The 22837-nt window shown below is 39.3% G+C and overlaps 1 protein-coding gene across 1 annotated transcript in view; it reads right to left on the bottom strand.

Annotated features, from left to right (window-relative positions):
- CCDC172 (coiled-coil domain containing 172) overlaps positions 1 to 22837 on the bottom strand; it is a 53879-nt gene that overhangs the window by 10855 nt on the left and 20187 nt on the right. Inside the window, exons 5-8 of the mRNA XM_036027529.1 lie at positions 19384 to 19485; positions 18720 to 18822; positions 4783 to 4870; positions 2898 to 2955 (exon numbers count right to left, since the gene is read on the bottom strand). Of these exons, the coding sequence (XP_035883422.1) occupies positions 2898 to 2955; positions 4783 to 4870; positions 18720 to 18822; positions 19384 to 19485 (351 nt within the window). The remainder of the gene's footprint in view (positions 1 to 2897; positions 2956 to 4782; positions 4871 to 18719; positions 18823 to 19383; positions 19486 to 22837) is intronic.

Raw genomic sequence — 22837 nt, 5'->3', positions numbered from 1 at the left:
GGGCTCCTTTTGCACAGCTACGTATCAGCCATTGTTACTAATTTCACATTTTTACTCACTCTTTCTTTTCCCAGACATCTGAATTCTGGGGCTGCCAATTGCATGGAGGCCTTTTAAAGACGAAATTCGCTGTGTATCAAAAGCAGTTGTTTAAATAAGCATTTGGTGCTGACAGTTTTGCTCTCCGTACTTTTCACAGCAGCAGCTAGGAGAACATTTTACCGTCAGTCATGGCTTGCTTTGTTAGGCTTTCTTCCTTCCTGCCGTCTAAGGAAGTACGTTCTTACAACCTGCACTGCCCTGCAGAATTGTCCCTCGAGTTTAGAGATGTCACACCCCCCCACCCCCGCAAGCACAGGGAACAACAAATGAAACCCTGGTCCTCCTCCCTTCCAGAGCAGGGAAGCTCGTTACGTTATCTCCTCCGATGCTATCTCAGTATATTCTTTTGTCACATGTCGGTGAAGTCAGTAAGAAAGTAAAGCCTCTTCACTGGGTCTGATGATTTGACCATTAGCAGGTCAAGCAAAAACGTGCCTAACTTGAAAATAAAATGTTTAGAAAGCAGAAATGCAACTAACCATGCATTCTCACTTCCAACATTTCCAAAGATATAGTCATCCTTCCTGTTCTTTCATTAAAAAAAAAAAAATCTGTTGTCTTAAGATAAAAGGACCACAAAACTCCAAGACTTAATCCCTGCTTCAGGCTAATGACAAAAAAAATATTTTTCATTTTTAGTTCACATCCTGAAACAAATTCCCTTGACAGAAAATGTTCTGAACTAGGCTCTGAAAGGCAAATGCATTTGCTTCCTTGAAGTTTTTCAGGAGGACAAAGGAGAGAAGAGGACTCAAGAACAAGCATAAAAGTTGACCTAAAATATATCGGTCTCAAATGTTAAAAAGCCTTTTTTTAGTGCACCGAAACTTCAAACTTCAAACTTTATACTATAAATAAATAGTTGAATGACAAAACACCTCACCCTGTACATACAGGATTAAAAAGCACATCATATTTATTTCCAGTCATGTCACGGAACTACTACTGTTTTCTGGTCTGCGAATAAATGACCTGTTCATCATAAAGGGACGGTTGCGTAGGACTGGGTGGGGAGAAACAGAAAGGGCCTGTCTAGGGCTGGCTGCTGGTCCGTCCGCAGCTGGCCCAGGGAACCACCGGCTGCCCTCCTGCCAGAGACTTGGCAGGTTTTTCAGCGCATAATTTCCACTCCACAGGAAATTACCAATACCAACTGGCACTGTTTTAGGACGTTCCTAGACTCCCATTCATTGCAACAGAATGATTCCCACCTTAGTTTGGACTGTTAAGAATCTCTATACAGTTTTTAAAGTTTTAAGGAAAAGAAGACACAGAGACAAAATCCTCCTCAATTTAGTTTTTTCTTACAGGAGGAAACACGACTACGGACAATGAGTAGAACGGAATCTTCCGGACTGTGCATACCTTAAAGCCTCTCTTCTTCTCTGCTGTTTCCTCCCGTCTCACTAACCAGGCCAGGGAAGGAGGAAGAATTTCTAGTCCAGGGGTCATGCCCCACATCCTATCATTTTGTTGCTGTTTTTTGCTTAGCCATATAGCTCCATTAATCAGCAGGAAAAAACATGCAGCAAACTATCTATACATCCTAGTATCATCCCCAATAAAAAACTGAGAATTAGAAAGTTGCTTTTGAAAGAACTTGTTACGTGAAGAACTACGGTGGCCGGCCAGGGACCTCAGACCACGATCAGGATTGCTCTGGGGCAGTCTGAGCTTTGGTTACAAGTAAGTATTGGGAAAATTCCGTGAATTTACTTAATGAATGAGCACTTAGTTAAGAATTGCATTTCTGCATAGTCAAAGACTGCTTCCAGAACAATTGAGGTTGGTCTGAGACACATTTTTACTCAAGATAATTTCTGTTATTTTCCTACTTAAGGTTTTTATAAATTATTAATTCTTAAAAAAACTAAAAATAGACCTACTATACTGCTGGTTTTCAGTGGCAGTGCAGTTTAGTTTCATACACTATGATTTCTACTGATTGCTGTATTTCTTTATTCAGTGCGCGTTCCATTAATTATATTTATTCTAACGGTCTGTTATTTTGATTGGTATCACATGGATAGTGCTTTGTATTACTCTACCATGCCATGCTAAAATAATCATTTATTTGATTGCTTGAAAATTGGTTTAAATCTTAAAATAAGCATTTTTAGCATTTTGAAATAATGAAAACGCCAAACCTCCTGTTTTTTCTCAAATTCAATTCATTCTATTCATCCTGATGCCATTACTGACTATCTAATTTAGGTTTTCTATATGACGCACACGAAAGACAGTGGACATTAGCAGTCAGAGTTTATTTGCATGTACGCCATTGTGTGTGAGTCATACAAACAAGTGGCAGATCTCCAGTTCACATTAATATTTTAGCTATAAAACCAACAATAAACAAAATGTACTGTTAAGTGAAAAAGGCTTTATGTGTAAACTCCATCTACATATTAATGATATCTATTTAATAATAGATATTCATGAGTCTTAGAATGTGGGTAAATGCATGGATTAAAATAAGACAGAACTGAAGTCATGGCTAATCCCAATAACCATTTTCCACTCTACATTTGCATATAAAATAGATTGCAATTCCCTGGTACCTTTCATTTTTTTTTCTTCTTAAGCAAAAATAATTTACTAGTAAATATTGAACGAATCAAAATAGAAATCGCTTCTGCAAATGCAAATTATTTAAACAGATATCAACTCCTACACAGCTCAAAAAAGAGTTTTAGCTTTGCTAATTTAAAGAAAAGGAGGAGTGCAAAACAACATATGCAAAAACAAGCTATGCCAAAGGAAGGCTTGCTTTGAGGCTACACCTAAGTACTCACTCTCCTTTAACGTCAGCAGGTACGAGGCATTTGCAAACATCTCACATTTGATGTTTAACTACAACCATAAAAGAAAACATGATTCTCACATTTACACTAAGTATTTTGAAATACACCCCCAAATAGGTTTTGTTCCGCTTTCCCACCTAGTGCAATCCAGGGCCCTGTTGAACAGTTTCAATACTGTTTTTTTAGAAGCTACTGAAAATATACCTTTCTTCCCAGTCAGGATTGCTAATAGCAGAAATACACGTGCTGTTAGAAATTTGGTGGCAATACCAAGTTTGATCCAAATGTAAGTACACTGTTTTCAGCTGCAATGTTTCGGGCCCCCAGCGAAAATGAATCCTGATGCCCCTTAGGAGAGTATGCGCCTCCCCAAGTGGATGGCTTCCTTCACTCCAGCCAGGACTGGCGTTAGGGAGAAGCCAGGCGGGCCCAGAGCGCTGGGACTTGGCTGCCAGTGCCCCAGGCTCAACTCCACAGACGCCTTTAGACAAAAGTGGAGGACACTGGCTTTTGCAGGTGAAAGACCTCAGAGCACCTTGGTCAGCAGAGATCCTATTAAGGATTAAAATGAAAGTAGGCACCTTGTTCGTGGAAATGGGTCAACAAAATTGGGTCAATAATCTGAGTGTTTCTTCCTACGTGTGTCTGACTGGACCCAAGGTGAGCTGCAACAAACACTGGCCGACATCAGAAAGTGCAGACCAGCTTAAGGGTCAGGGGGAATAAGAAGCCTGTAAACACCGTAGCTACTGCTCCTTTTTCTTCCTTTAGAAACAAAATCAAAGCACACAAGAAGCCTTAAAGTTCCAGCAAGTAACAAGACAAATAATTATTTTTTAAAGTGCTAATGAACCAATTCTGGACATCAACAACTTTGAACCTTCCGGACCTCACATTTTCCACAAGAATCTATTGTAATGCGTATCAGTCGTGTGTCTGTCACAAAGATTTAACTCCAAGATGCTCTGACCAAATCTCAGGTAGCTGATCAATTCTCTACACATTACTGGTTTTCCTGAAGATCTTTCTGTGCCAGCGTCTGAAAGGAACACATAGAATAATTATTCATGAGGAAAATGAAATTCATGAAATCCTTAATAAAGGAATCATATAAAATTTATGTAAATTTAACACAACCACCCTGGGCATTTCTAAATTTCATTTTTAACATAAAAATATAAATCCTAACATAACCTTTTGGAGCATCTGTAAGCAAAAATGTTTACCGAAAATAAACATGAACAAAATGTAACATATTAAATGAAACCTAGACTTTAATATATTTTAAACTTAGCTATACAGGTCTCCAATTAAAACAGAGCATGGCAAATACTGTGTTCGGTTCATAAACAAATAAAGCAGAAGGTTAAAAGCAATTGGAAGTGCTCCCACACAATCTGCAAATAAGTTTCCAATAATTGGATCCAAAGTTCTTAAGATCATAAAAAGCTGTAATAAGAAAGTTTTACGATCTAATATAATAAAAGTGTAATTTATGCCTATCAAAAACAAGAAGCTTTTTAACATTTGGATACTTAAACTCCTTCAGTGCATTAATCCGCTAATACCAGCTCCGGTCAGGGGCATGTTGTGTGGTCAGGTCTGATTTATTTTTTTAATATTAGTTTGAAATCGTACATCTTCTCTTTGAGTATCACTTGCTTTATGCAGCGCCTAGCTCTTCAGGAACTCAAAATACCTCACAGATTTATTTCCTGACCTTAGTTTTTCTGGTTGTCGCTGCTCTGTTTTTTATATTTAGTACAAATCCACGTGAACAGAAAATACTCACTTAATGACATGTGTTGCATTAAAACCATTCTTCCCAGTAGGTAAATAACGGTAATTAGAAGTGCAAGAACCAATGATGGCTTACCAACTCCAAAAATTCTATTTCCGTTTGGAGAGCTTCATAAACGCTTTGCATGTCATCCTCCTTATAAAGTTCTAATTCTTTTTTAAGTCTGTTTGAAATGAAAAACTCACCCTATTAGTTCAGCAATTAACACGTATAATCATTTTTTGTTACGTGAATGGTGGCAGGTTTCTAGGTCTATTATCATCAGAATTTCATGTCAACACTAAAGAATATGGAAAGAAATTTTAATTCTCTCTAATTCTGTAAGGGCTACATAAAACTTTGGGGGAAATACTCCCATATGTAAAATAAGGTAGACTGTATAATAGTAAACACAGTCACTTTAGGGACATTAAAAGAGCAGCCCCTCCATGCTAGCAGTGGCCACTAACAAGGCACACAACCTTGGCTCAATTAACTGGTCTCTCAGAGCCTCGCCTGAGAATGTTAAGTACAGAAAAAAAAAAAACAGGACTTCTGAGATTTCTTCTTGCTCTAAAATTAAACATTAACTTGATAACACACACATATATCATTAAAATATATTTTGAGAGTGAGAAATTAATACCAATGTTTCTTTTCCCCCGTGAAGTTTTTAATCCTTTGGATATACTAAAATTACTGAAACCATTATTTTATGTCCACATTTACTGTTAAAAATAGTGATGAAACAATAGCCTTTCATTTTCGGCATTTTGACTAACATTCCTTCCAAAAAACAAAACAACATAAGCCAGGGCCACGAGCCGTGATTGGAGAGGTGGAGAGCAGGGGCCTGTGAGTGGACGCACAGGAGGGTGGGGCTGCCTGGAGAGTAGGCATGAACAGCAGTGCTGCTCCCACAAACCTGACTCAGTGAGGCCGGCCCCAGGGTGGAAAAGTATACACAGAGCAACCTGAACCTACCCTGAGCCCTGTCCTTACAGGGAGACAGCAGGGGTCCTAGGCCAGTCAGTGGCATCACACCCTGGATACTGGCAGAAGCAAAAAAAACCCTCTCTGGAGGAAAGTTTAAGATTATTTAGGTGCAGAGGCCTACCACAGATTAAGAGCAAACGATGAGTTCAAAATCAAATATCATCCAGTACACAGGAAGGCAAGCCACTATAGTGAAGGTCATTAGAGGCAATAAACAACAGATATGAAGAACTTCACGTCAGTAAGTAAAAAATAACACAATGAAAGACACGTGCACACACTTGTACCGGATTATTCATAAAAGAAGATATTCAAAGGCTAATAAACTATGAAAAGATGCTCAGCCTCATTAGTCATCAAGAAAGTACAAAAGAAAAGCACAATGTAATGCCACCACATACCCACCAGAATAGCTAAATTGAAAAACAGGCAATACCAAGTGTTGACAAAGATATGAAGAAATTAGAATTCTAAGACCCTGCTGGCATTAGGTATCATTTTCCATTCTTTTACTTTTAACTTATCTATATCTTTACTTTTAAAATTTCTTACAGAAATTCTATGCTTGTTTCTTACTTTTTTATCCAATACAATATGACTTGGTGTGTTCAGATCATTTACATTTAATAGAATTATTTATTGGGCTGAATTACATTTTTGTTGTTTTCTATTTGTTCCATCTGTTCTTTGTTCCTTTTCTCCTTTCTTCCTGCTTTAGATTATTTTTTTATGATTGCATTTTATCTACTAATTAACCTATTTTTACACATATTTTAATTTTTTATAATGCTTATATTGGGTTAATAATATACAGCTTCAATTTACTACTGTGTACTTTCAAATAACATTATACAGACATATTTATAGTATTTAAACTTTACAACAGTATGTTTCCAATTACTCACTCCTGTTTTTCATTTATTGTTATCACATATTTTTCTTTTACATTTACTAGAAACATAAAATATATTGCTAGAATTTTTGATTTAGTAATTTGCCTTTTAGAGCAATTAAAAATAAAAAAAACCCTTTTATGTTTACATTCATTTAAACCACTTCTGGAGTTTTACTTCTTGATGTATCTCCAGGTTGTTATCTGGCATCATATTTTTTTTTTCTCAAGAACTTACAATAGCCTTTTTTTTGTAATGCTGTCTATTTTCAAGGAATTCTAGACACCCTATTTGTTAAAAAATCTATATTTGCCTTCGAATGTAAAATATATTTCCATCAGAAGTTCTGAGCTGACACCTCTCACTTTCAGTGTTTGAAGAGTCATCCCTTTGTCTTCTGCACGATTTCCGATAAGAAGTCTATTGTGATGCTTATCTTTACTCCTTCGTATGTAATGTGTTTTTATGTCTTTTCTTTTTCTGCCTTCCTTCAGGGTTCTCTCTTTATCTGTGTTTTTCAGAGGTTTGACTATAATGTGTAAAGATGTTTGCTTTTTTAAAAATGCTGCTTGGAATTCTCTGAGTTCCCTGTATCTGTGCTTACAGTATTTTATTATTTTTGTAATATGCGCTGTCATTGTCTCCGACATTATGGATGGAGAAATAAAACGGATGGATTTCAAATGCGTTATGCTAAGTAAAAGAAGTGAGACAAGAGGCTACACACGTAGCACACATGTATCCACTGAATGACACGCTGGGAAAGACAAAAGTAGGAAAATAAAATGGATCAGAGCCTTGGAGTTAGATCTGTGAATTTTATTGTATGGAAGTTATACCTCAGTAAGCCGGTCTTTAAAAAAAAAGACAGCGACAGAAATCCAGGTTCCAATAAAATAATGACAGCCACCTGAATAAAAACAATCTCTGAATTAGAGGGACACATTACGCCACCTAAAAGCCACACTTCCAACCTAACCAAGAAACAGAGGATACCCCAAACTTGAAATCACAATACACGTTAAGTACAGCAACAAACATCTTCATCCAGCAGCACCAAACCCGAAGCCTACACCAGTGCAGAGAGTGAAGCAGCAACTACGTTTCAGGAGAGCGGAAAAAGGAAAGGGAGGGCACGGGGTGATATAACACAGGGTAGGTGACCTCAGAAAGAGAAAGCCCCACTCTACGGGGGGAAAACACCCACAGGTCTGAGACCTTGTGATCGAGAACACGGGCTTTTGTAAAATCGAAGGAAGTTTTTTGTTTGTTTGTTAATCAATGGATCTCTTACTTTGGCAGTGGGAAGGGTTGCTGTGTTTCTGATTTTATGACTTTGTTTCTCCAACACCCTTCATTTCCATCTCTCGCTTCTTCCTTGTCTTTAAAGCTTGTAGCCCTTCCAAGTTCGGTTTCTCGCCCAATAACTACAGCTGACATGGAGAAAGTTTTCAGAGAACCATACTATCAATAAAAAGCAAAATCACTTTTTAAAAAAATATTTTACTTATTTATTTTTAGAGACGGGAAGGGAGGGAGAAACAGAGCGAGAGAAACATCAATGTGTGGTTGCTGGGACCATGGCCTGCAACCCAGGCATGTGCTCTGACTGGGAATCGAACCTCTGATGCCTTGGTTCACAGCCTGAGCTCAATCCACTGAGCTACGCCAGCCAGGGCCAAAATCACTTTTAGAGACCAAACAATCCCAATACCTCGTAAACTGGTCCAGAGTATAAAAATAGAAAAACAGCCAAGTATGACTGTGATACCTGAGCCTGACAGAGATGGCGACACACACACACACACACACACACACACACACACGCAAATGAAACTCGGCGGCACTGCAGGGCAACAGCCCCATTTGCGTTAAGGAGGGAATTGTGGGATAACGGAGGAGCCCCTGACTATTGCAAATTCTTTTGGTGGTGGTTTCGTTTGGTTCACAGGTTCCCATTATCTTATTATTCTTTAGTACTTACTTATAGTTAGAGAAAAACAAAATAGTTAGTAATAGTTATAAATATGAATGATGAAACAATACCCTATATATTCGAGGTTCATAGTGTTCTGAATGTTGAAGAATTTAATAGTTAATAGTAAATAGGAATTCTGAAAGAATGTTCAAGTAGGAAATATAGAATGTTATTAATGTTGAGTATTAGATGTTCTCACAAGCATAAAACTCCTTATAATAAATATTTTTAAAGAATAGGTGGAGGGTTAAATGGAGAGTTACAATGTGAGCGGGCGCTGCTGTTACCAGAGGAAATAGGCTCTTCCCTGGTGTCGGGGGAAAACAACGCCAGGAGGAATTTTAAGCAACAGTGGCAACACTTGCCAGAGCGAAAAGCGATAGGGCACCCCCGCAGAGGCAGCGGGCGGCGGGCTGGAGGGCAGGCTGCATGGACTCAGGAAGTTGCAGGGCGAAGCAGAGTCCTCTCCTGCTGCTCACTGCTCCCCGGTCGCAAGTCTCGGCCCCTGAGAGTTTGGGAGGAAAAAAAGGCAGACAGTCCCCGAAGAGAAGGAAGGGCATGGGCTGGGCTCTTTGTCAGGCTTCTTCGTATTTCCTTGGGTTCGGGGAAGAGCAGGCTTTCTTTCAAACTATGCAACCTCTGTCCTGGCTTTTCCAGGGCTGTGTTTGTGCCCTCCCCCATCCAATCTTTTCCTGGATTTGCTGGGGCTGGTGCTCTTCCCCCTCCCATCTTTTACCCCAGATCCTCCCAGGCTTGTGCCCCTTCCCTCTGTGGTCACAAGTTTGGCTCCTACTGCGCATGCAATCAGAATGAATTGCCTGCACCCCCTACCCCGCCCCCCCCACTGCTGTTGATCCCTCAGAACAATGTGGTTCCCTACTTCCCCACCAGACCCAGAGCTGTAAAGCGAGGTTTCCTGACTGGAAGAGCGGGCAGGATGCCAGACACTCCTGGGGGAGACTGTTCCATTCCTCCTTCCCTCCTTTGTTAATTAGCTAACTGCCTACTCTAACAGTGCTATACAATGTACTTAGGGCTTCATTTTAATATGGTTATTTTTTCAAATAAAATGGCAGGGATCTTTCTGCCCACCGTATCATCAATACTTGCCCTTCCTCCTTTTCAGTTCCAATGGAATACAGGTTTGTAAGATCTTTCATGTCCACCAGAACTGGGTGGTGACCACTTTTTTGGCTTTTAGCTCACTGACAATGAGAATGACACACTACTGAAATTAAGGAGGACATTTAGAGCAAATTATAGGAAGTATTTCACTATTCAGCATATAATCAAGCTGTAGAATTTAGATTTGCACTTAAAGATTGCTGTTGCTAGCTTTAAAAGAGGCTGGTGATAATGATATGAATATTAACACATTTGCAGATAGCCAAACCTCTGTAATGGTAAACAGAGCTCATGCTTCAGTGCATAGACTGATTGCCTACAGGAGTCAAAAAGGATTCCTCCACCTACCGCACAGTAACCAGGGGCAGTTTGCATTGGTTACTGCTACTTTTCTTTGAAACATCAATAATGACGAGGGTGGCCCACATTGCTAGTTAGTTTAGCAAACTTATGTCCCACGTGTTTATAATTTCCTGCAGCCTTCCCATTTTTTCAGTGACGTATACAATTTTTTTTTCTAGGTGTCATAACTGAAAAGCCTTAACTGAAAGAACATCTTTTTTAGCTATAGAAATGTACAAAAGTACTATTTACAGAGAAAGAAGGAAAAATCTCATCCAAAGTCTTAATACGCAAACTCAAGTGCTGTTAAGATGTAAGTATATTTCATTACAGTCTTTTGTTTCCATCTAATACTGGTTATGTCACATAGCCTCCTAGCTTTTTCTTTTGTGTAATGCTTATCACATACATTCCCTCTAGCTAATTAGCCATGCCAATTAATACCATTTACAATAAATATGTAGTAGTCTAAGAGGCTATACCAGTTAAATTAATCACTCACGGTACGGCATTTAAATTGCCCCCCCCCACAATAAATAACATCCTATGAACACTTCCATGCCTAAAATTTCTTCTGTCCTTAGAATCATTTTCCTTAGGAGAAAGCTCATATGATGAATTATTGAGTTAAGTGGCACAACCATTTTTAAGATGCCTGTGATAATTTATGTGCTTCAAAAGGCATTCCAAACACACACAGCGTGTCCTGCCATGGCAATGTATAAAGTAGCTCTACCACACTCTTGCCAATTTTGATTATGGTCGTTTAAGAATGTCTTTCAGAATTAGGTAGAAAAATTATATTCAGTGGTTTTAATTCACATTTAATTGATAAGCAGTTTAACAGAATTGTCTTATTCATTTTGGTATCATACCTTTTAACTTGCATAGTACATGATACAAAGTAGGCATTTAATACATGTTTGTTAGATAAACATGTGAATGAAAAACTATTGATTTTAGTGTTTTGTTATTGATTTTTATCAGTTATTTGATCAACTGTTATCCTTGCTTGTCCTTACCATAAATTTCTCCCAGTGTATCACTCCAAGTTGATGACTTTTTGACACATGGGGTTTTAAATCTTACATGTTAAGTCTGTTAGTCTTACTCTTTTTGGTTTCCTTAATCTCACCAGAGGTTCAATAAGGAGTCCTTTCAACTTTCTGCTAGTTTTTCCAAGACTCAACTTTCTTACCGTGTTTCTCTATTCAATTCATATAAAATTATTTTAGTGCCATTTAAACACATAACATTATTTTTAAGGACATACAGGGCATCCTCTTTCATGTACAATTTATTTCTTAAAGTAGGTTTGAAAGTTAAATGTGCCAAAGCAGACTTCAATTTCCTAACGATGCCTTCCCGCAACCCAGGCCGTCAGCAGACAGGCAGGCACCTTCACAGGTCTGTCAGACTGAACCCGAGAGACCGGCTGAGAAGGGTCCCACCATCATCTCCGTTACCTGAATCCCCGTTGGTTGGATTGGGCATCTCCTTTCGTGTGGGTATTTTCCATCATCTTCTCCACTACCGTATCAAAAGGGGTGTTTATAAAGGTAAACATATGAACATTTTAAAAAATTTCATGATATCAAAGATACCAATGAATTTTGAGAAAAAAATAATTTTTAAAAATGATAGGCTTAGGAACCTCTGGGACATCTTTAAACATACCAACATCTGAATCATAGATATGCCAGGAGAAGAGGAAGAGCAAGAAACTGAAATTTTATTTGAAAAAATAATGAAAGAAAACTTCCCTAAGTGAAGGAAATAGACATACAAGCCCAGGAAGCACAGAGAGTCCCAAACAAGAGAGACCCAAAGAGGACCGCGCCAAGACACCTCATAATTAAAATGCCAAAAGTTAAAGATGAAGAATCTTAAAAACACCAAGAAAAAAGCAGATAGTTACCTACAAAGTAGTTCCAATAAGACTGTCAGCTGATTTCTGAAAATAAACTTTGCCAACTAGAAGGAACTGGCAAGAAGTATTCAAAGTAATGAAAAACAAGGACCTACAACCTAGATTACTCTATCCAGCAAAGCTATCATTTAGAATTTCAGGGCAGATAAAGTGCTTCCCAGACAAAGGAAAACTAAAGAAGTTCATCATCACCAAGCCATTATTACATGAAATGCTAAAGGAAATTATACAAGAAAGAGAAGATCAAAACAATGAACATTAAAATGGCAATAAATTTACAACTATCAATAATTGAATACAAATAACAAACTAAGCAAACAAGCAGAACAGGAACAGGATCATAGATATGGAGGTCATTTAGAGGGCTATTGGCTGGGGGGAGGGGAAAATGGGTAGAATGGAGGGAAAGGTGCAGGGATTAAGAAGCACAACTTAGGGCCCTGGCTGGCGGAGCTCAGTGGATTGAGCACAGGCTGCAAACCAAAGTGTCGCAGGTTCGATTCCCAGTCAGGGTACATGCCTGGGTTGCAGGCCACGGCCCCCAGCAACTGCACATTGATGTTTCTCTCTCTCTCTATCTCCCTCCCTTCCCTCCCTAAAAATAAATAAATAAAATCTTCAAAAAATAAAAGCAGCACAACTTAGTATGTACAAAATAGACAGGGGGATGTTATAAAAAGTACAGGTAGTAGAGTAGCCGAAGAACTTACATGCATGACCCACGGACATGAACTAAGGGGCGTGTTGCTGGAGGGGGTGGGGGTACCAGGTGGAGGGGAGCAAAGGGGGAAAATTGGGAAAGCTATAATAGCATAATCAATAAAACATACTAACAATAATCAATTGATTCTACCATCAAAATTTTCCTTGCATTTACATATAAGCTTTAATAACTATAGTATGTGCAAAGAACTCACAAGACAGGGGACCTCTAGCTTAAAAACTATTAGCTTAAATAATCAATGCTGTAGAGACACTCCTCTTTGAGAATAAACGACTTTTTACCAGAAAAGATGCAGAGAACAAAATACATATCTAAGAACGATCCTAGAATTAAATGGAAATGTTCATACTTTATAGATGTTAGAAAAGAGAGAGCGTGGATTAGATACAGATGCTGTGTATAATAATTCTTGACTAGTGTTTTCCAGAAACTTTAAAACTGAGATCTTGTTACACTTGCCCACCTTGGGCTCAATTCTTGATGCAAAGGAAACGTGCGTTATTTTATCAATGCAGCCTGGATAACAACTCCTACTACTCTGCTAGATGATGTTCATTCTAAATAATGTTACAGAAACACTCCCTCCCCCACATGTTTAAGGACACACTGATTAAAAGATTTCTCACAGTGAATATTCAGAAACTCCTGTACACCCAGCAGTGGGAGAAAGGTAACATAAACACGGCATCTCCGTTCGTCGGCATCAGAACGAATGAAGTTGATCGGTACGAGCTAACGTGGGAAATGGCAAAGTAATAAGGCAAATCACGGACCAGTAGGTGTGACACCATTTTTTTTTGCTACACACACACACACACACACACACACACGTACCTGCACGCATACACACACAGAGATACACAGGCTCTAGAAGGATACTCGCCACACTCTGAACAGTGGTTACACTGAGGGCTTCTGGGGTAAGGCAACGAGAGAGGAGACTTTGATGTTTGATGTTTTTGCAGGGTTTGAATTTTTTATTCAATCAACATAGCCTACTCTCATAATTTAAAAATATCCATGCTTATTTGGTAAAATGAAAATACATACATGTGTAAATACATTTTTATCTATATATCATTTAGAAAGGATGGGAGTATTTTAATACTAGCGTGTGTTGATGCCTTCTTATAAATCTGAGGTCCGTCGGTGTGACCTCCATGACCAACTAAACTGGATGACTTTTCACCGAAGGGGCCCGAGCACTGACCTACTACTTCGCATCAATGCATTTGGGGTCTCTCAGTAGCAGGTGCATATTAACTTCCATGCTGTTTTCACGGCAAACATACTCTTCGCAAAGCCCTACCCTGTTCAAATGGCCAGAAGGAAAACTCTCGTGCTGTTGACCTTGCAATTTCATTGTTGTCACGAACTTCCTGTTGCATTCAACGATTGCAAATATTGGCTATAAAAATGTGTAAAACCATTCCAGTGGTTTTTGTGGGTACAAAACTATGTATTAGTGACTGGTGTTAGATAATAATATAAATGATAGGTGTTGGCAGTCTAGTAGATACCATTTTTCTTTCCTGCCTGAATTCTGCCCAAAAGAGAAATAAGGCAGAAGGGAGGTCAAAATGTCCCATTTACTACAAATACACCAGGTGGCAGAGAAGGTGGCTTGTATCTGCCAAGAAAGGGCTTACTCATATTGCACCCCAGGATCAGACTAACAGAGCACCCCATTACAGGCAGAGCGGGACGCCACAAGCTCCCTCCCACAGAGACCCGCCATCACAGGACCTCAGGAGCGGAGCAGCAGGGCAGAACAAACGGCACTCCAGAGCACCTTCCAGACTCAGCGATCAGAGCGAGTCAGAACAAGAAAGGGGGGGACATCGGGGGCTACGGAGGCAAGGGCAGTTAAACCCGGAGACCGTTTCCCACAGGGAAAAACATTAGGAGGAGAAAGGATGCCACGGGGCTACCCTAGTGGTTAGAATACACTACGTTTTTGCAAATAACAGTGAAAATATGATGAATTGTTATCTTCTTTGTAGTGAAAATAAAATTATATGCAGACCCGATTCCTGGAATAAATGTCTTGAACATTATTTGCCCTTGACTGTGCTAGATGCAAAGACTGATGAAAAATGAGCAAGTGGAGGGAGTTCCCAGTCTAGCAGGACAGATTGATACACATATTATCACTGAATATGATTAACGATGTAGCAGAATTAGAAGCCTATTCTCTAGGAACACAGAGAAAAGAACTGTAGAGGAAAGGTTTCATAATTTAGTCCATTCATTCATCCCTCCATTTATGTATTCAAAGCCTACTATATGACAAGCTCTGTACCAACGTATTAGACCATTAGTATACAATGGGAAATGAAATAGACAACATAACTCCTCCCACATGGAAGAGACAGACGTTAACAAAATAAAGCAAATGAATATGCAACTACGAAACAGAACAGCGTGCTATTAGAAAAATAACAGATGCCACGATTTACTGCAAGGGAGGGTTTCTCTTAGGAAATATTTCAACTGACACCCACAGGATGGGGCGCGTCCCACCAGTTGGAGACGGGCAGGCAGAGGGGTGAACAGGAGAGGGAAAGGCATGGACAACGGCTCCACAGTGGAAGAAAGCTCGGTGGGCCCCAGGGAACAGAGTGAGAAGGGGACCTTGTTGAAAACAGCATCAGGGATGCAGTCAGAGGCCACATTGTGACAAGTCGCGCAGGCCTCACTCACTAAGGACTTCCGGTCCTATGGTATCTGTTATGAAGCCACCGAATGGTTTCAAGAAGGGGATGACAATTCCGTTGACAGTGGACTGGAGGGTGCAAGCGTGGGTGGGGGGGGGAGGAGAAGAGAGACTGATACTGTGGCCCGGTGGGAGAGGGTGGAGGCTAGAACCGGAATGTTAGCAATGGAGACAGAGAAGAACAATTCAAGAAGTATTTTGGTGGTAAAAGCACCAAAACTTGGTGGTGGACTGGGCAGGGTGAGGATAATGTGATTTGTAAATATGTCAAAATGCCTGCTGCATTTTGGATTTGAGCAATTGCCGGCACAGATGACACGTGGGCTGGGCCTGGAGGACGAAGTTGGATGTTAGCTGATGGGGAAGGAAGAGGGAAGGATGCAGAGGTGGGAAGGCTTACTTGGGATGCCACAAGCGTACTTGGACGTGCTTGTGATAAAAACACGGGGGCACAAGAGACAGGCAGATTACGGAGGCCCTTGAACTTCTGACGGTATGGTTTTGTTTGTTTCATCAAGGCAGCATCCCTTCAGATGCATTTCTCCTTCTGTATTAGGCTGTTGAGAATTCAGGGCTGAAGTTTAGGAGAGAGGATTAGGGACAAAAATTTGTCAATGCTAACTAAAATCTTCAGGCCAGATGAGACTGCGCACGGAGAGTATAAAGAGGACAATCCATGATTAACCCGTAGGGAGCCTCTGCGTTTGGAGACAAGCAGAGGGAAAAATGAGAAAGAGGCATGAAAGGTGTGAAATCCTCATAGAATGGAATAAAAATGAAATCACAAGTAACGATATAATTATATCCAGTAATTATACAGTATTTACTGTGTGCAAAGCACTAAGGGATTTGTATAAATTCAGTCACTTATATATATATTTTTTACTATCACCTTGTGAGGTAGGCGCTATTACTAACGTCGTTTTATAGATGTGGACACTGAGGCACAGACAACTGCTTCCCCAAGGTCACTGACCCCGTCAGCGGCAGAGCTGGGATTCAAGAGGGGTTGTGATCTTACCCTCCATGCTTCCTTCCTCCCACGACCATTAGGCCCTCCCCAGACTACGAAAGCACGAGATCAGGCACAGTTTCACAAGCCTCGGGAGGCGTCTGAGGAATGAATCCAACCTCTGGCATAAGTGTCAAGCACAGCAATTAGCTGCCTTAACATGTGTTAATTAATGAGCCCACACACTTCAACAGAGAATCTTTTAAATAAACAGACATCTTGGTATTTATAGACAGGGAAAGATTACCTAAACACAGACCATTAAACCATTAAACCATTGTGAGTGTGGGTACTGTTTTCCACCTTAATGGATGGCATCAAAAGAGACAGCTCAACAAATAACCAAGGCATGGCAAATTAACTTAAAAAACGCACAGTCATTGTAAAAGAATTCAGTAATATAGACACAAAATATGTACCAAAATTTTCTGAGTACTAAAAGTAGAAACAATCAGCTCATAGAAATGAACTAATATAATTGTTTAGTAATTGCTTTCTTACTAAAGTTTAATACAATTGTAACTATAGTAGCCTTAAAATAAAACTGGTTGTCAACTAGAGATGTGTTTCCCATACCCTCTGCACAGCGGCCATTTGGCGATGTCCGGAGACATTGGCTGTCACAGCTCGGACAGGGTGGGGCGGGAGGGGCTGACATTGGCACCCACTGGGCAGAGCTCAGGGACGCTGCTAAACATCTCACATCGCATAGGACAGCTCCCCACCACAAAGAGTGACCTGGACCCAAATGTCCACACTAACAAGTTTCTGAGAAACCCTCCTATGAAAATAACATCCATATCAATAGCAGCTAAACCTGGAAAATTAAGAAAAAAGGCAACAATTACAAAATTCAGTATACATTTGAACACGTGGATGAAAAAGATGATTCTATTCCAAAATTTAGGAATAAAACCAATTTAACTTTGGCCTTCGTGATAAAGTTGAATAAATGCCACATCATTTTTTGCCATCATTAGTTTTTTGCTCTTGCACTGATTATAAAACGGATGGCCCCCTTTCCTAAAACTTTTACTCAGTACTTTGACTCTGCTCTTCACACTAGAGAAAACTTTTATAGGTCATACCGGTGGGGAAACTAAGCTAGGCATATCAAAGAGTTTAATGTAGGAATTAATAAATGTTGGCATTTCATTTAATAGCTGCTAAAACCCAAAGAACAGGTCAGGTATAGGGACTGATGTTTCCTTCCATCCGGGTCCCCTCGGTCCCATCAGTGAGGGAGAAAGCACCCTCTGGCAGACTTCGTGTGTTTAATTCTAACCCAGGGCATCTTTGTATGACTGAGTGATAAACCCACGACAGTGGGGTTGATATCAGAGGCCCTCACACCACTAGCTATAATGATACCAGTGGGCACTGCCATTTTTAAAGTGTAAAAAAATCAATGAGCACATTGTCATTACAGAAACTCATTCTGCATCACAGGCACCACCCAAGAGATTGATATTTCATGCTTACAAAACTGAACATAAAATTAAATTGCAAATATTTTCTCATAATCTACTAAAATTATGGCCTGAGGCTAAACACTGCTAATACGAAGCATTTGTTCAGCTCTAGCGGACATATTTCCTATATGATTTATGTGGATGAAGGCTTCATTTGCTTCTTCATAGATTCAGTAATGAGGTTTCTTTGGTTATACTAAGCCTGGTTAAGCCTGGAAAGTATAGAAACTTCTTTAAAATTAAGCCAGCAGATATAATACTGAATTATTAATAAAGAACAGTCAAATTAGTAAACAGGGTTTTTTCCCTTCTTGTGTGCATGAGTGTTTCATTTTCAACATAAGCCATTCTTTCATGATCCAAATACATAAAAAGCATCTGAACGTTCCGAACAGAAAATGCACTTTCAATCTTTCAGCACTGAGTAACAAATTTCAAGCAAAATAGTAGATTGTGATTCCCCACCCGCATTGAATTGGAGAAAGATAAAAAATCATTCCAATTATTTCAAAAAGAAAAGTCAGGGATAAAAGAAAGGAGAGCTGTGGGACCAATACTTTTCCTTAATCTATTAGGATGTGAGTAACACTGAGTCCACGAGGGCTAAGAAAAGACAAAATTGATCGCAGTATTATTAACCCGATGCATCATGAAACTTACCTGTAGCGCTTTCTGGTCAGTGAAGTGTTTGTTTATTAGCATGTCTCAGAACATACATAGAAAAAAATAACATCTTCATCTGGAACTTAAAAAAAAATCTGTGCATTTAGCTTTACACTGAAATGATATTTGACAACTTGAAAAATTCCCAGATTGTATACTAAAGTGTAATAGGCAATTCTTACCTTAAGCATTCAGCATCACTTTGGGGCTTTTCACTGATTTTGATTTTTTCTGCCTCTAGGTATTTGGTAGTACAGATGGCTTCATTCTTTTTATCTTCAAAAACTAAACAATTAAGAAAACTCTTACGATCTTTTAAAAATTAAACATAAAGTTTATACTTATTCATTCATAAGAACTATCCTCTAATTTTTGCTGCTTCACAAAATGTATGTGCTAGTGATTTTTATTTTCTACTTTAATATAGCAATTTAAGGCACAAGAAAAGGTCTTAACATTTGAGACATTAAAAAATATCAAGTCTGCCCTGGCTGGCATAGCTCAGTGGATTGAGCGTGGGCTGCGAACCAAAGTGTCGCAGGTTCGATTCCCAGTCAGGGAACATGCCTGGGTTGCAGGCCATGGCCCCCAGCAACTGCACATTGATGTCTGTCTGTCTGTCTCTGTCTCTATCTCCCTCCCTTCGCTCTCTAAAAATAAATAAATCTTTGAAAAAAATATCAAGTCTAACACCAATCAATTCAGTGTTTTATCTATTCCTTTTTTAATACCAGTAATAGCACTACATCCCAATAGGCTGATGCATTTAGAAAGAGAAATACTACCCTATCGTGTGTGTATAAATATACTCATCGGCAGAATAAACAAAGCACAGAAAGGTGATACCTTTAAGTTTTCTCTGCAGAGTAAACAGTTCTTGCATCAATTTACTCTTCTGTTGTTGAAGTTCATTTAATGGGCCACTGTCATGTTCCATGGACTTCATTTCTAGAAACAAGCAAAAACCGTTACTTTAACTATTTAGGCTTTGCCATAAATGTCAGCACTCCTTCGCTTTTTCTCATGTAGTAAAAGTTTAAGCAGCATATGGTCAATTTTAAGACTGGGCTGCCTTCCCTTGGCCACTTAGGAACTGTTTTTAACAAACTGACCAGGATTTGTTGAAAGTTACAACTGGATACAAATAAACGTCAGCTGATGCTTAGACTACCAACAGAGAATTCAAAATAATGTGATATCATGAAGCAAAACAAACTTACCAATGAGTCAAAAAGAAAATTCTGTCCTTCATAGATGAAGCATACTTAAAGTGACCCTGCATAGTATCCACTACATGGCTACAAGCCCCCACAACACTGCTGATATTGTTTCTTCGACCTGGAGTGCCTTCTTCCTTTTCTTCCCTCAAGCAGCTCCTTTATATTTTGTATTTACACTTTATTACAAAGGGTGTTGCATCTGGTCAAATATTCTTTCTCTGTCTTCAATTATTTACCTCTTGATTATGTCTATGCCTTTGGGTTATTTATAATATTTCTAAGAGCCATTTTAAAGTCTTTCTTTGCTAACTCCCTCATCACTGTCATTTACATGTATGTTTCTATTGACCTAATTTCCTCCTTGCTATTGAGTTACAATTTGCTGCTTCTTCAAATGTCTGGTGATTTTTGATTGGGTATAAGATATTGTGTTTACTATTTTGTTAAATGTTTGAATTTTGCTATCTTCCCCTAAAGTATACTGATATCTGTTATTTGGCAGGCAGTTAAGAAACTCATGGATCAGGTTCAATCCTTGTTTTAAAAATATTTTTAACAGCGGGTCGAGAGAAGCCTTAACTCCAGGGATAATTTAATCCTGCTGTGAAGGCAGGGACTCTTCTGTTCAGTGAGATTTTTCTCTTCTGACAGGCTGGAACATGAATGTCTCTCTTCCTTTACAGGAATGTAGCCTTCGTGAAGGACTTTGGTTTTCTTTTTTGCACACTGCAGTATGGCCAATGTGTAAAGCACAAAAATAGCATGACTGAATGAATGAATGTCCTAGACACAGTTTAGAAATACTTTGGTGAGTAAAACAGACACAATTCCTGTCTTTGTGGCAGTTGACCCTTTGTAAGGGAGACAGATATGAACCAGTGAGCACGGAAGGAAATACGACGCTCTGAGGACAGCAGCGCAGAGCCCCGCGAGAGCCTGCAGCCAGGGGAGCGGACCCGACATGGAGGGGGGAGGCAGGGAAATTTCCTCCGGAAGTGACATTTGAGCTGAGATCAGAAGAGTGACTGAATTAAATGGATGAAGAATTTTTAAAAAGTATCCTAATAACGCATTTTCAAAGGCCCGGAAGCAGGAGGAAGCATCACACAATCCAGCAAATAGAGGTCGGTGCGCCTCAGCACCAACAGCGAAGGCCCCGGGTGAGGCTGGGGGGGGGGTGGGCTATGAGGGCTGGCAAAACAGGCCCAGGCGCTTGGTTTGCTATGTTTACCGTGATTTTTGAAACAGAATACCAATAAATTAAGAGGCTCATTATAATAGTCCAGGAGTAACATAATAATTTCTTTTACCAATATACGGATGTTAATATTTTGGCAGTCTCAAGGAGTGAGGATGGAGTCCAACTCTGGAATTAAAAAATAAATCAAAGAGGAGGCCTGGCAATGAAAACAACAGCGTGAATAGTAGAAAATAATAGAACAGCTATGGGTTTTGAAGATGAAGATTATCCACAACCCAGTGAAACTGGGTGACTCATCACAGCCATGGGTGAAAAGCTCAATGGAAAAGATTGGGGTGGGGGGGGGGGAGAGGCCAAGGAAAGAAAGGGAAAGACCGGAGAAAACTCAAGTGTCAGGACACGACAGGTGTGGTGGCACGAGTCACAAGAGGGGACGGAAGAGCAGCCCCCCTCAGGAGGGAAGACGGAAGGAGACCGAACTGCCCCGGGGAGGGACTGGCTCCAACACCCGCTGCAGGTCTGAACAGCATCACGGGGCAAGAGGCACGCACACAGCTGTACCAGCGAAGTATTTCAAACCCCGAAGGAACAGATGACTATAGTATTCACACTTATGCAGCCAGAGAAAAAAGGAAGCTTTTACATTCTTTTGGTTAACTCAACAAAACCCTCGCAAAAAGATTAATCTCACTTATAAATATTGGTGCAAAAACCTTAAATATTGAGTATTATTAACCAGAATTCAGCAGTACAGTAGAAGACTAAAAGACCACAACTGAGTAAGGTTAACAATAGGATATGTATAAATAAAATTCACTAATGTTAATTGTGAAAACACAAAAATATGAAATGATAAATGCAGAACTTCACATTGGTTGGAAAGCAATGAATTACATAATAAGCAGTGTTAAATAACTGAAAAAAACCTTAGATTCCTAAGCTTTTATATCAAAATAAATTCCGGTTGGGATATAAGTGGAGAAAAGGAAACAGAGAGTTACCAGAATAAGCACGGCTGTAGGTTTGAAATTATTAATGTTACATAGAAAAGTCTTCCTAAGCCAGAGACAAAAGTCCAGAAGCCATAAAGGAAAAGATTCATTTCATTAACATGGCTGCAAAAAGTTAAGATTTCTATCTGGCATTCATGCATGCACACACACACACACACACGATAAGTGCAACCAAAATATAAACAACAGACTAGGAAACAATTTACAACACATGGCACAAGGCTAACTTCCTCAGTGGATACAATGCCTATACAGACCAGTAAAAACACAAGTACAAAATGAGCAAAGAATATCAACAGGTTGTTTATAGAAAAATAAATAAAAGTGGTCAATAAATTCAGAGAAATATATCAACATTGTACAAAATCAAGAAGTGCTAATTAAACCAACAGTGAAAATAACATCTTTACTAGTCAGAGTAGCAAAGATTTTGAAGGGAATTGCATTGAATCTGTAGGTCATTTTGAGTAGTAATGTCATTGTAAAAATACTAAGTTTTTCAATCCATGAATGTGGGATGTCCTTCCATTTATTTAAATTTCTAATATCTTTGAGCAACATTTTATAGTTTTCAATGTATAAATCTTTCACCTCCTTAAATTTATTCCTACGTATTTTATTATTTTTGCTGCTGTTGTAAACGCAATTTTAAAATTTCCCTTTTGAATTGCTCATTGCTAGTACATAGAAATGCAACTGATTTTTGTGTGTTGATTTTGTATACTGAAAATTGGCTGTATATAGTTGACCTTTGAAGAAGGCGTGGGTTAGGGCTCCAATCCCCTCAAAGCCTAAAATCCACATATAACTTAAGTCAGCTCTACAAATGTGTGACTTCTCAAGCACAGATCAAAAACAGTTTTCAG

Source organism: Phyllostomus discolor, chromosome 5 (assembly GCF_004126475.2).
Source record: "Phyllostomus discolor isolate MPI-MPIP mPhyDis1 chromosome 5, mPhyDis1.pri.v3, whole genome shotgun sequence".
NCBI lineage: Eukaryota > Metazoa > Chordata > Mammalia > Chiroptera > Phyllostomidae > Phyllostomus > Phyllostomus discolor.
Note: the sequence above shows the minus strand (reverse complement) of the source record. Positions and strands in the feature narration are given on the sequence as shown.